General features: G+C 39.2%; 1 protein-coding gene across 2 annotated transcripts in view; it reads left to right on the top strand.

The window, feature by feature from the left end:
- MEE21 (PIN domain-like family protein) overlaps positions 1-7,350 on the top strand; it is a 34,607-nt gene extending 27,257 nt beyond the window's left edge. For both annotated transcript variants that reach the window (XM_088957544.1, XM_088957546.1), the window contains exons 6-7: positions 1,000-1,065; positions 7,034-7,350. In XM_088957544.1, the coding sequence (XP_088813670.1) occupies positions 1,000-1,065; positions 7,034-7,123 (156 nt within the window). In that variant the 3' untranslated portion in view covers positions 7,124-7,350. The remainder of the gene's footprint in view (positions 1-999; positions 1,066-7,033) is intronic.
- Positions 7,351-13,469: the final 6,119 nt, after the last annotated feature.

The raw sequence follows: 13,469 nt of genomic DNA on the forward strand, positions 1-13,469 counted from the left end.
AGGATTTAGCTGAGAGATTTCCAGATTTTTCCCACTCCCAAGTTATATTATTTCTCTGATGTCCATTTGAGTGCTATACAGTCTGTGCAGCATTTCCTCCAATGAATCTACGCATTCAGATTTCCTCTAAATTGAGGAGCCCGTACCCCATTTCCATTCTCCATCTGCATACAATCCACAGATAGATGATACTATTGATTATCTAGATCTTCTCATTCATTCAACTCTCTATTTTGATGTCTAACTGTCTGTGCAGCATTTCCTCCAATGAATCTACTTAACAATCATTCAGATTTCCTCTAAATTGAGGAACCCGTACCCCATTTCCATTCTCCATCTGCATACAATCCACAGATAGATGATACTATTGATTATCTAGATCTTCTCATTCATTCAACTCTCTATCTTGATGTCTAACTGTCATCTTATTAATTTATTGAGACGACTTTAGTGACATTTATAGATAGTGAAAAATTTCTTGGAGGCAGGAGTTTACTCCTGAGTCTTGACAGTTGGGGTTACTCATAGGTAAACAAATGAATAATTGCACAAAAAGCATTAACACATTAGTTGAAAAAGATAAAAGAATGACATTTGTGCAACTTCTCTGTTTGCAGACCATATGACATTGATTGTGGTTTAGTCAATATGTTATGTACTATATACACATGAATACACAATCATAAAATTAATAACTACAAGTATGTGTGATTTCTGGCTGGACTGAGGTGGGTGGAGAATTGTTTAACGCTCAATAGAGAAGTGTTTATGCAGAATCACTTATATTTTGTGTAATATCTGCGCCATTTTAATGATATTGACTGTCTTTTAACAATCTTTCATGATTGACTACAACTTGTATCATTTGTTGTGCTAGTACTTGTTTGTATTGTGATTGTTGAAATTGTTGTCCATCATTTCATTTTGTTGCTATTTTTGTTTTTCTATTTTTCTGATGGTCACCTGTCCAAATATGTATTATTTTTCCTCCTTGCACAGGCTCCAAATCCACTTTCATGTAAGAAGAAAAAGATTCGTGACCAACCATCTGTTTCTTCTAATCAGGTGAGTTTCATTCAATGTTTATTTTCTAATGTTGCAGCATTTGGAATTAATATTTTTTTGGTAGGTCCTTTGATCTTAATAATCCAATACAAATAACTTGAGGGCCACCTTACAAAGAGTAACTGTTACTGTAATTGTGGTGCAAACAGTTGTTTAGGTAAGACATCCAACAAATATATTGTATTTACATTACCCATATCCTCCTTGTTCTGAAGTCCTAGATAACAAATATTCCGGAAAGAAGGTTAAAAAATAGTTTACTTGCTTGGGAAGACTACATTTTTTTTTTTATCAATAACACAATTCATTATGTAATTTCAATAAAAATTACAAATAGAATGACAAACTTTCTTATCTTCCAAATACAGTTTGAGCCCCAAGAAAGGAGAAAAAGAGAAAAAGAGAGAGAGAGAAAGGGAAAGAAGAAAAAATTACAGCTGTGCCCAAAACATTGACTCCCTCTCCACCCCTTGTTTAGCTAATCCATCAGCAAAAGAATTAGCTCATCTTTTTACCCAAATGATTTTAACTTCCATTCCTTGAACCAGCCATTTAAATTTCCTCTTCACATTACTGTAATGCCATAAACCACTGTTGTCTTTATTCAGCCATCCTACCACCACCTCTGAGTCCCCCTCTATTATGAGTTTGTTGATATTCATCTCCCTAGCTTTCTGGATTCCTTCCATAACTGCATAGATCTCGGCTCTGAGAGAGTCACCCACTCCAATTGGGCTTGAAAACATGGCTAAGACAACCCCATTCTCATCCCTGAAAACACCCCCAATCCCTGATTGTCCAGAATTCCCTCTGCAACTCCCATCAACGTTTAATTTTATGAAACCTGCTTGGTAAGACTACTAATGGATTATAAATTTGTATTAAATTGTGGGAACATATATGCTGAAAGACAGACAAATGATGTTTCACTTAAAATGGGAGCAAGAGACCCATCAGCAACAGTTACTTCTATTCTACTGGAACCCAACTGTTAATTAACAATAAGACAAGGACATTTCAGTCACATAATTTGAGGCTCTTGAATCAATAATTCAGGGTGGACAAGAGGTTGAAGCAGATGAGTGGTTAAGTACTAACGAGCAAAAGAGGTGGAAGAAGCAGTAGGAGTAGAACTATTCTTGAGGCTAGTTGGAATACTAGATTCTCAACATTGGTCCTATTTAGGGACTAATGCTTCTGTAGAGGAAGGCCATGTTGGAGTATGTGGGGCTGTTGTATTCTAGAGCTCTTGCATAGATGACAATATTGGTATTACTCTTTATGCCCCCATTGAAACGTTGCTCGCTTTAAGTGTGGATGGAGTTTCCATCACTTGCTATGGGTATTTTTGGGTTAATGGCAATAACTTTTTTTCAACTCATCCATGTCATATCTGAACAGGCTTCTTATTTGTTGACTTTGGTTTCAGAGGTGCCGAGGCAGAGCAATCCATGATGGAAGGCAATGTCTATTTCACAGTTCTTTCTGTTGAACTAGAGCAAAGGCATATGATGATGTGATGGGTTCATAATATCCTGACTGAGAATTTTCTGTCTAGATGGCAATGCCAAACTTTGGGTTAAGCCTAGTCACAAATTCAAACAACTGATTCTTCTCTAGAACCTTCCTGTACAATTTTAAGTCATAGGGATCATTCAAATTCACAATCTCATGAAACCTATCTTCTCTCAAAAAGCATGCAAATTTTTTTTTGATAGATAAAGAAAAGCATGCAAATTATAGAAATATATTTAGAAAATTATCCTCTTATTTACCATTCTAGAAAAATTTCCCCATCCAAGTTAACTACAGTGATCTATATACTAGGACTATCTGTATATCTCATTGATGAACCAAATCTAGTAGTTATTATTAATTATTTAATTTCCTAATTATTCTTCAATGACATCACCTCTTGTCCACTGCTTCAATCAATTGAAAGAAAGATTCTCCCTGCACAAACCAGATTTCTTGAATAACTGAAAACAGCAAATGGAGTCATACTTATGTTCACCATGCAACCTACTGTGCCATGTTGTCATGGTGTTAGCTTTGGTAACGGAAGAAACCTATGCGACGTCCAGGCCATGGGTGACTAGGACAAGCCTTTTGTGTCTAAGGGCCATGTGTGTGTGTGTAGCTTAGACATGAGGCTGGCGAGGTGTAGGGACATGCTTAGGCCACCCCCACATACAAAGATTCCTCTTCATGTCCATTGCGCAATGCTTGTCCATGCATTTCCCCCATGAGTGTGTGTGCATTGAGGGCAACGGGGTGGCTCAATTAGCTTAGACACGTGTGTGTGTGTGTGTGTGTGCGTGGTGTGTGTGAAAATTCGCCCTGCAAGGGATGGTCTATGGGGTGTGCGTGTGTGTGTGACCCTTGCGGTCATGCTAGACATTAACTAAGTTCGCCCTGCAAGGGATGGTCTAGGGGGGGGGTGTGACCCTTGCAGCCATGCTAGACATTAACTAAGTTCGCCCTGCAAGGGAAGATCTATGGGGTAAGTGTGTGTGCACCCGCGCGCACACAAGGTGGTTGCCCACCCCTCCTCAGAGAGTACTTTAAGCTTTTGGAGGTCTACCAGAAGGATACATCACTTTTCCGAAAAATCATACCGGCAATATTTACGATAATGCCACTCAACATAAGCCCACCAAGCATAGGTAAGGTTAAGCCTGTGTTAGACCGTGACAGGCTCCCCCACTCAATCCATTGTCTTCCCAACAACAACTCCTTGGTGAAAGGGCATTTGTCCCGCACCATCCACATGTGTTCCAGTTTAGTTGCATGTTGCCATAGTCAGGGCTGCTTGGTGAACTTGGGTCTCGCCTATGTTGGTGTTCATGTAAGGGGATGGAACCATTTCACCATGCTGGCTTGCCTGGACTTCACCGGCTGTGTTGGGGTTACTCAAACCACGCAATAGCTTTGTCGCCGTGTATATTTGGTCCTCAAAGGTGTGTGTGTGTGTGTGTGTGTGTGTGTGTTGCTTCATAGAGGTTTGCCCCATGTTCTCTTTACCTAAAGGCTCGACTAACTTCTTGGTAGTTTTTTGGTGGTGCTACTGAACACGATGTGAGGTCTTCACTTGCTGTTGGCGTTGCTTCCTGGGAACCCTTTCACCATGTTGGCTTGCAGACTTCACCTCTCTGTGTTCAGGTTCCTCAAATCTAGCCATGGCTTACGTGCTTTCGGCCTTCGAAACTACACTTCGCTTGGCTGGTCCAAGCTACCTTCTTCACTTTGAGGGGGTCCTGTTGTTTTTGCCTCAAGGATCTTGATTGCATTGTGTGAGTGGTGGCAACTTTTACCCATGATGTTGCCAAACATGTACCCGCCTATGTGATGTGTTGTTAATGCTATAGATGTTCCACCTTGATGTGTTGAGCATGTCCTCCGCTGCAATGCTGGTGCTGTGCCGCCATGCTCCAACGGCGAGTGTACCCACATTCCTAACATTCCAATATTGTGGCTTCAATCGAGGACCCTTTTTCATGCAAAGCTGCCACCTTAGTGATATTCCTTGACCAATTGTTGACACCAACTAATTTCAGACTGTTATCCCCACCTTAGTAGTGCCTTGGACAAGCTATAGAACAATGGCTCATACATCTTGAAATCAAGGTGTAGGCGCACCACCCACACCTCACCAAAATGAATAGCGACCGATGTCCATGAGGAAGCATGGCACGCCCCCACTCAAACCACCACAATATACCTTCTAAGGAATGGCCAATGCGTCTGACCCTGCATGACTCTGATGCTTGATGCTTGCTTGAACCAAAGTGGAGTGCCAAGGGACTGCACTCCACGATGTGGTGGCTCTTTAGATGACTACCGCTCTAGGTTGATTGGCTTGTTCGCTCTGGTACCAACTATGGTAGTAGTTGGCTAATGGCTCTGATAAACTATCACGGGGTTAGCTTTGGCAGAGGAAGAAACCTGTGTTGTGTCTAGGCCATGGGTGGCTAGGACAAGTCTTTTGTGTTTAAGGGCCATGTGTCAGCCCATTGAATGGCTCCACCAAGGTCAATGGCATTGGATCATGATGTCACGATGCATGGAGCAGGCATTGTGTTCGCTCTTACCAGTCCATGGGAGGCGCCTCTTATGTGCCAAAGGGGGAATGTGTTGATGATGTGTGTAGGCAACCACTGGGTCATGAACACACCCGTGTGCGAAGGGCAACGGGTGTAGGGACATGCTGAGGCCAAGCTCACGTGCAAAGCCTCCCCTTCATGTGCATTGCACAGTGCCAGTCCATGCACTGTCCTCATGAGTATGTGTGCCCATTAGGAACCCTAGTAGCCATGCTAGCCATTAACCAGGACCGCCCCGCAAGGGATGTTGGTCTATAGAGTGCCAAGGGTAGGCACCCAAGGAGGTCGACCACCCCTCCTTAGAGAGTACATTAAGCTTTCAGAGGTCTTCTAGATGGATGCATCACTTTTTCGAAAAATCATACTGGCAATATTTATGATAATGCCACTCAACGTAAGCCCATCAAGCATAGGTAAGGCTAGTCTGTGTTAGACCGTGACAATGTGATCTGTTGTGATGCCACATGGCATACATCATTGCATAGCCTTCTATTGCCCCACAACCATACAACATGCAATTAGGCGACCTTTTTTCTCAAGACAACTGTGAAGAATTGGAAATCTTAGATGGGAATTTTTAAAATTTTTATTCTCATGAACAACTGCAAAGACCAGTTTTTGCTTCTGGAAAAGCTTTTTGTCCTCCACTAAATTGGAGCTTAAACTAATTTGTTTCAGACTCAAAACAAATAAAATAAATGTTACCTGATGCACAAATCCAAGCACAAGTGCAGCTGGTCACTACGGTGTTATGCTCTATTTCCACCTTTCTCTCGATCCTGGCAAGCAGCTAAGTGGCATAGCTGTGGTCCAAATGGATGCTCTGTACAATATGCAACTGGCTGCCCAACAAATTGAGCAAAAAACAACCTCCTAGTGTGAAGATCGCTACCAATGGTGATTGTCTCACAAGTTCCAGAAGTTCAATTAATTGTAAATAATTGAGCTGATTATTATTTTTCTCTATGGCTGAATTTCAGTGGAGTGTAGTGAGTTGGGACTATCCCAACTGGAGTCTTAAATAGACTCTCAAAGCTTCTCAAGCTTGCCTAGTTTGATTTCTACAGAGAAAGGGAAAACTGCTAAATGCAATTCTCCTAAGCTGGTAAGGAATATCTCTCTACAATTAGAGAGACATCCAATCAAACTGAACATCAAATCTCTCTACGGTTCGATTCCTAAATGCAAATTTTCTAGGACTTCTTGACAAAATAGACATCCAATCAACCTGAACATCAACGATATCTAGTTCAAAAACTACTTAATCCTTGATCTAGCAGGGTCTATGTTTTTCTTCCCCTGATTTAGCAGATTGAACACATGCTTGCTGATGTCCTATAGTTGGGACAAGACTTAGTTGAGTTTTTCTCCCCGTCTTTCTTTTATGTTGATTTTTTCAACTACCTAGCATATTAACTGCATAATATCTCAATGCCAATTTGCCATGCCTTAGGGAGCATGATCCTTGCCTTTTATCTTAGTTTATGTGAGGCACTAGGTATGGACTGGTTTGCATATTAATTTTCGAATGTTTTACCACTGATTTTTCTGTTTAAATATGTGTATGGGCATTGTGGTATTGGCTCTGATAATATTATAGATTATCACTGATAGTTGCATATTCCATGCATCCAAGATACATAACCGATTAGTGGGATATGCCTATATGGGGGAATAAAAGAAGAATTCAAAATGGTCTATTCTGAAATGAGTTTGAAACAACATTCCATTTGTCAACATTGCAAAGTTTTGGAACTGATGACATGTAAACACACTGCATACAACCTAGTGGCAAGAGTCAAGGCTGCATTTTACTTTAAAGTTTTGATTATGCAAAGAAACTTGATGTGGAAGCATGGCTGCAGGATGACAAAGATGGTGGCAAGGGCCGTAGGAAGAGAAATAGGAAAAGGAGGTCAGGCAAGAGCATCAACCCTAACACCACTGATAGTTAAGCAGTGGATTTAGTGATCTTCAAGGTATTGGGACTAATGGTTAAACTATTTCACTCAATGAACTGGTATTGCGTTTCAAATATACATTCTAACTTGGGGAGATTGATACTTCTGAATTGTCAATATTTGCATTTATCAGTGGACCAGATTGATACTTGTGGTCCTTTGTGTATAAGAATTTCCAGATTTGCAACACAGGAAACTTAATAAAATTCAAATTACATTCACATACTGTTACGCATGATTTGCTTATGTATCATGGCTTGTGAAAATTGTTTTTCTTCACATGTCTGCAGGCAGCTTACATGCATGTGTGTATATATATATATATATATATATATATATATATATATATATATATATATATATATATATATATTTCGAAGTTTTTTGTTTTTAATTTTCATCTGTAGAAAGCTTCGATGATCATCTTGATTTAAAGGAACTTCCTTTTGTGGATCTTGATCAATAGAAATATACCACATTTAGTAAGTTAATGGGACCTATTATTTAAAACTGTGGGTTTAGTTGGAACCCTTGTTTCTTGAGGAGCCATACAATAGGACATAAAAAAAATAAGCAAAGGGAGTGGATGACCCCTATATACATTGCAACCATCTTGCCTGATGACCTATTGGCCATGCATCTAATGCTGCTATGGGTCCTGGTTCTTATAGCCCTTGAAAGCCGTCCTGTTACATGACCTAGGAATGCCGAAGTGTATTGGTATTATATTTTCAGAGGGAGGTTAACTTTAGGCTGATCCTTGAGGCTTGTTGTCGATTTCTTTTTTTTTTTTTTTTTGTTTTTTCAAATACAAGCACTTAAAGCTATTTATAAAATATATTTTTTATATATTGAACAAGGTTCACGGGATTTTGAGCCCAACTTTTTATTAATCAAGCTCAAATTCAAATAATTAATTGATATTACATCAAAATTCAAACTCGATTAGAATCAAATTCGAACCAAATCAAATTTCAACCCAAACTATTCAATTAGAGTGCCATTCTTTGCAGCGGTAGTTGAGCTATGCAATTGATACATGTAGAGATTAAATCCTTCCAATAATAAATAATTGGTTAGTAAAGAAGTTGGCCCAATCCACTTTTTCCACGACTCCAAATTTAGCATGGTCCCACCTAGATAGAGATGAAGTGGCATACTGGTAGGGTCACAATAATTCATTGAAGACCGTGTTTACAGTTTTTTTTTTTTTTTTTTTCTATTATTCCGTGTCGTAGCAAGTGAGTGATTGGCTTCAGTGCTCACAAGACCATGTTTACACTATTTGTAAGGACCGTTTTAAGCGACTTTGTGTAATTTTTCATGCGGAATATTTCCGTACCTATAAGGAACTGTTATTTTATACCGTACATTGGGAATGTCTCTTTACTTGTGTTTTATTTTTCATGGGGAGATATTTCCTGTGCAAGACTGCAAGAGACTGTTAATGGTGTGAGTACGGTCTTGTGAACATTCAAGCTGATTTCTAAAAGTGGATTCGTGACCAAGTCTCGATCTGTATCCCCTTGTTTCCTTTTATTAGTCTGTCTTCTGACTTATCAGATATTTCAATAGGGCAAAGTAGGAAAGCAGGTCTCCCTGCAGAGAGAGATGCAAATACGAGGGATTGAAACTGTATGCCTCAATAAGTTGATGGCACTTGAAGGAATTTGCAATTTTGCATCAGCGACCCACATGCATTGGGAATCTCGTGTGGTGGTATTTCCAATACACGGCTGGGATGGGTTATGGTGCGGTGCGCATGCGGGGCACCCATCTGATATATGCTTGGAAAATACGTTACATTGTAGTTTTTAATAGTCATTACCACCTTATTCAATTCCCAAAGAAAGCTCATTCTGAATAGCGGATGATACAAGCGAAATATAAAAAATTCCCAAAGAAAGAAACATTCATGTATTTCTGTTTCTGCAATAGTTTACAAGAAGGTAATCCTGTGTGGAGATCACGTCTGCGCATCACAAACGCCCCACATGCATATCTCAGCATGCATTGAGAATATCTCCCGAAATTGTCAGTGGGAGATGTTCCAAATACATAGTTAGGATATGGTGTGGGGTGCCCTCTGTGTGGCGCAGATGTGAATTCCCATGCATGGCCTAGATTTTGCAGGAAATGAAGAATAAATTGATAGAAAGAACATAAGATATCATAGAAAGATGATAAAGGCAGTAACTTACTCATAGAAGCCGGCCAACGATGTCAATATTTGGGCCCCTAGCAAGTGTGGAGAACGAGGCTTGTTCTGTAGAAGCTGTGGGTGGCGTAGAAGTTGGAGATCGATATGGTCATGCAGCTCAGAGCCATCTTCTCAATCCATTTGTCAGAACTAATAAAGAACGATTCCTATTTGAAATGGGATTGTTTTGTTTTGAGCCACAGTCAACTCCCCGAGGAAGAAACTCAGGGAGATCTAGAAGAAAAGTGTAGTGGCATGAGGACGTACCCAGTTCATCCCCAACCTCTAAAGCCAACGAAAACCTTGGCCTTAATTGTCTGTATGACTTAGTTAATTGGAGAAGGTGAGGGCAAAGACAATGACAACGACTTAATTATCTGATGTAGCAAGAAGCAATAGTTTGGGATTTACAGGAACACATTGGTTAGCTCAGATATATGATTCTGCTTTTCATAACAAACTTGGTATGATTTAGGATGATTTGTCGCAATGGTGACTGGTTTTTAGTTTGTTGGTATGCAGTCTCCACTTAAGCTTATCTTGAATTCCTCATGAGAATCTTGTTTTTTTTTTATCACTTTTATTATATTAGTGCCATTTCCTTATATTTTTTTGACCCATATATGCTACGTGTGGTATTTCTTGGTCAGATTCTGGTGCAAAACACATAAAGAGATAGCTTGTAGGATTGAAGTCATGGATAAGTAAAGCATTGGTTTCTTTGGCAAAGGTGCATGACATCCGTGGAGAAATAAGAGAATAAAAAATAAGGGGAACTATGGAGTCTGGATCTTCTCCTCACAGAATATTGGCAAAGGTTCATAAATCATAAATTTGATATAAGATACAATTGTAAATACAACTTAGATAAATGGGGGCGGGGATTATGGATCACATAATAGAGTAATTTATTTGTATGTTATTATTCAGGGAAATGTTTCCAATATATGGTAAGATGTAGCTGTGAGATCGGTGTGAATTTTTCAAGGAGTGAATCCCAATTTGGGATTATATTGCTTATCTATTATTGAAGTTATGAGGAATTTGACATTGATATTGTTCCTTCTCTATATTATTCTTTGCATTCCACTACAATTAGATGAGACTAAAAGATATTCCATTGGATATATAGGGGCCTGTTTTATAATATGTCATGGTTGTTGAACCCTGCAAATACATATTCTGAAGATCCCTGCAAATACAGAAGTGGCTAACACACTTGTACCGGTCCTCCGATATAAAATTAGAGGACATTAATATGACCCAAGGAAGCAACTCGAGACGGGATTTTCTCAGATATGAAATTGTATCTCAGAGTTGAATTGGAACCCCATACTTATAATGGTGCTTCCACTACTCAACGGTACAAAAATAGATAAGGGAAACACTCCTCATCCGAGATTATCCCAACCACCTAAACTCTTTCTGTCTCTTGGATTAAGGGACAAGTATCCCACAAGGTAGGATTAGTTGCCCTGATTTTCTCAACTACCTTACCAAACTTTGGCCACACCAAGCAAGAGTCTTGCTGACATGGCATTAATTTGATTATCTATAAATGGATCAAGAAAAAGAGACTAGTCAAAGATATTTACCCATTGGTGTAGGCTATGCCATCGGCCGTATGATTTGTCCATACACCAAGGTTATTCTGAATCGAGGGTATCTGGCCACTCAGATCAATATGCCCTTGGCCACCATATTTGTATGTATAAGCCGATGATTTTGACAAGAACCACCATCTTTTATTACTCTCTAAGCTGCAGTTTATGTTAAACCCGCTGGCTTGCAAATGGTTGGATCATGCCTCTTAGGTGTTGGTTTTGTGTCTTTGTGCCAGCAGCCATGCATGAGTTAAGCTGCAATACCTAGGAATGGCAACGGGGTGGGGATCATATTCCGCATCCCTGCCCCCCCGGATTTTAAAATTAATGCCCATCCACATTCTTGATCCCCACTAGAGATAAAATTTGTCCTCCATCCTTGATCCTCAATAGGGATGGATTCTTCGTAGGGACCCGAATCCCCAAATTTTTTTTTTGAAAAATAAATTTACTTAAAATAAACAAAAATTTTAAATTATAAATAATGATATATATATATAATCGGGGTTGGGGCAGGGCAGGGACTTCAATCCCCATCCCCGACCCCAACCTCGATTGGAGGTTCCTATTAATCCCTGTCCCCGTCCCCGTCCCCATCCCCGCCCCCGCCCCCGCCCCTGCCCTAACAAAACAATTCCCATCCCTAACCCCATTTGGTTGGGGATCAAGGATTAGTACGGTTTTGTGACCACTAGCATAATCCATTGACTCAGGTCTATGAGGGCGGTTTTAAAGATTAAGCTGATGGCTTTGTGACCACTAGCATAACCCATTTTTCTTGCAGTGAATTAAAAAATAAAGAAGTATTAAGTTAATTAATGCATGAAAAATTGTCTTTTAAAAGACAAGGATTAGTACGGTTTTGTGACCACTAGCATAATCCATTTTTGTCATATGAATTTCACTTTTTTTCCTTTATCATTATCATTGGGGTTTTTCTGGTATCTCACTCGTTTTTAGGATCCTGTCTCACTTTTTTCTCATTCCAAACAATTGTATCTCAACAATCAAATACTAAAAAAAGAATCATTTAAGAATATTTCTCTTTTAGCCTTAAGTTTCTTGAATAGGGATAGGGAGACATGCTGCCATCAAGACTGACACTTAATATATGAATTACAATCCTTCAAAGTAATAGACGAATGGTGGGAGACAGACTAACCCGTTGATTCATATGTTGTTAAATGTATTTATTTTCATTTTTGGTTGACATAGTTGCTGTTAAAAAAAGTAATGTATGTTGTTTTGGTTGTTTTTATTTATTTTTTGTTTGAAGCATTTTTAAACCCTTATCTGAACAAGTTAATGTAAAAATGATGTTTATATAAAAAACTTTAATGAAAAACTTCTGATCAGTCAACTGGAATCATAAATGTAATAGCCAATAAGGTGTAATTTATCAAAATTTATGAGTGAATTTTGATTGATCAAAACTCTTTCCATATCAAACAGTTACCTCCAGTTGCTGAAGGGCCCTCCAGCAGTTTTCAATAGTCTGTTTTGGTCGGTGATGATTGGCGACCATTCTATAATTCCCCTGTATCACATTTGGTCTAACCATCATTTGAGACCTTGCCAAAAAAACACCATCTTTTGAGGAGATGACAACTGGTCCAAACTGGATTTAAGGGAAAAAGAAAGGGCTTTTAGGGCAATTTTTGCCTGAATATCAATAAAAAATAATATTTTTATAAAATAATTAAAATAAGATAGCTTTTTTGAAAAAATATCAATAAAGGGTACTGAAACTGTTCGTCGTCTTCCTCCTCTACTTCTGTATTCATGCAAATACACTGGGTTTGAAGAAGACAGGGAGGCTTGGAGAAAGACGAGGCAGATAAGAGAGGAAGAGGAAGACGACGGTTTTGCCCACTGACATAGGCGGATATAACGAGAAATCCTCCATTTTGTGCACTAACATGGGCGGATAAGAGAAGAAAGAGGAATAAAAGGAACAATGGTTTCGCCCATGTCAGTGAACACTGTTCCTCTTCCTTCTCTTATCGGCCCATTTCACTGCGAAAAAGGAGGAAGACGATGAACAGTGTGCAACGATGGCTTTATAAGAGACCAAGAGCGGATAACCGATGCAGATTGAAACATTAGTGGTGACGGATGGGGAAGGGGTTAATACCGTCCAAATGACACGGAAGTAGTTGACGGGGAAGATGAACGACACGAATCCAATATACTTCTCCTTTCTCCACAGGCAGTTGGAAATTACAAGGCTTTGTATTCACAGGCAGGGCAGAGGAGGAAGACGATGAACAGTATCACTGCCTTTTATTTCTTGATATTTTTCAAAAAAAAATTATCCTATTTTAACTATTTTATAAAATATTATTTTTTATTAGTATTCAAGACAAGAAGTTGCCCTTACGCTAACAAGCTGTTCAGCGGTTCAGCCCATAAATGATTTTCTTTTCTTTGATGTGCTCACATTCTAAACCTCTCTGAGTGGGTCCCATATCGAAAGTTTCAATAAACTACACCGGTTCAATTGCAGCTCAATGATGACACCGTTATTTAACTCACC

Source organism: Nelumbo lutea, chromosome 8 (genome assembly GCF_056320005.1).
Source record: "Nelumbo lutea isolate HS-2025 chromosome 8, American lotus-T2T, whole genome shotgun sequence".
NCBI classification, from domain to species: Eukaryota; Viridiplantae; Streptophyta; class Magnoliopsida; order Proteales; family Nelumbonaceae; genus Nelumbo; species Nelumbo lutea.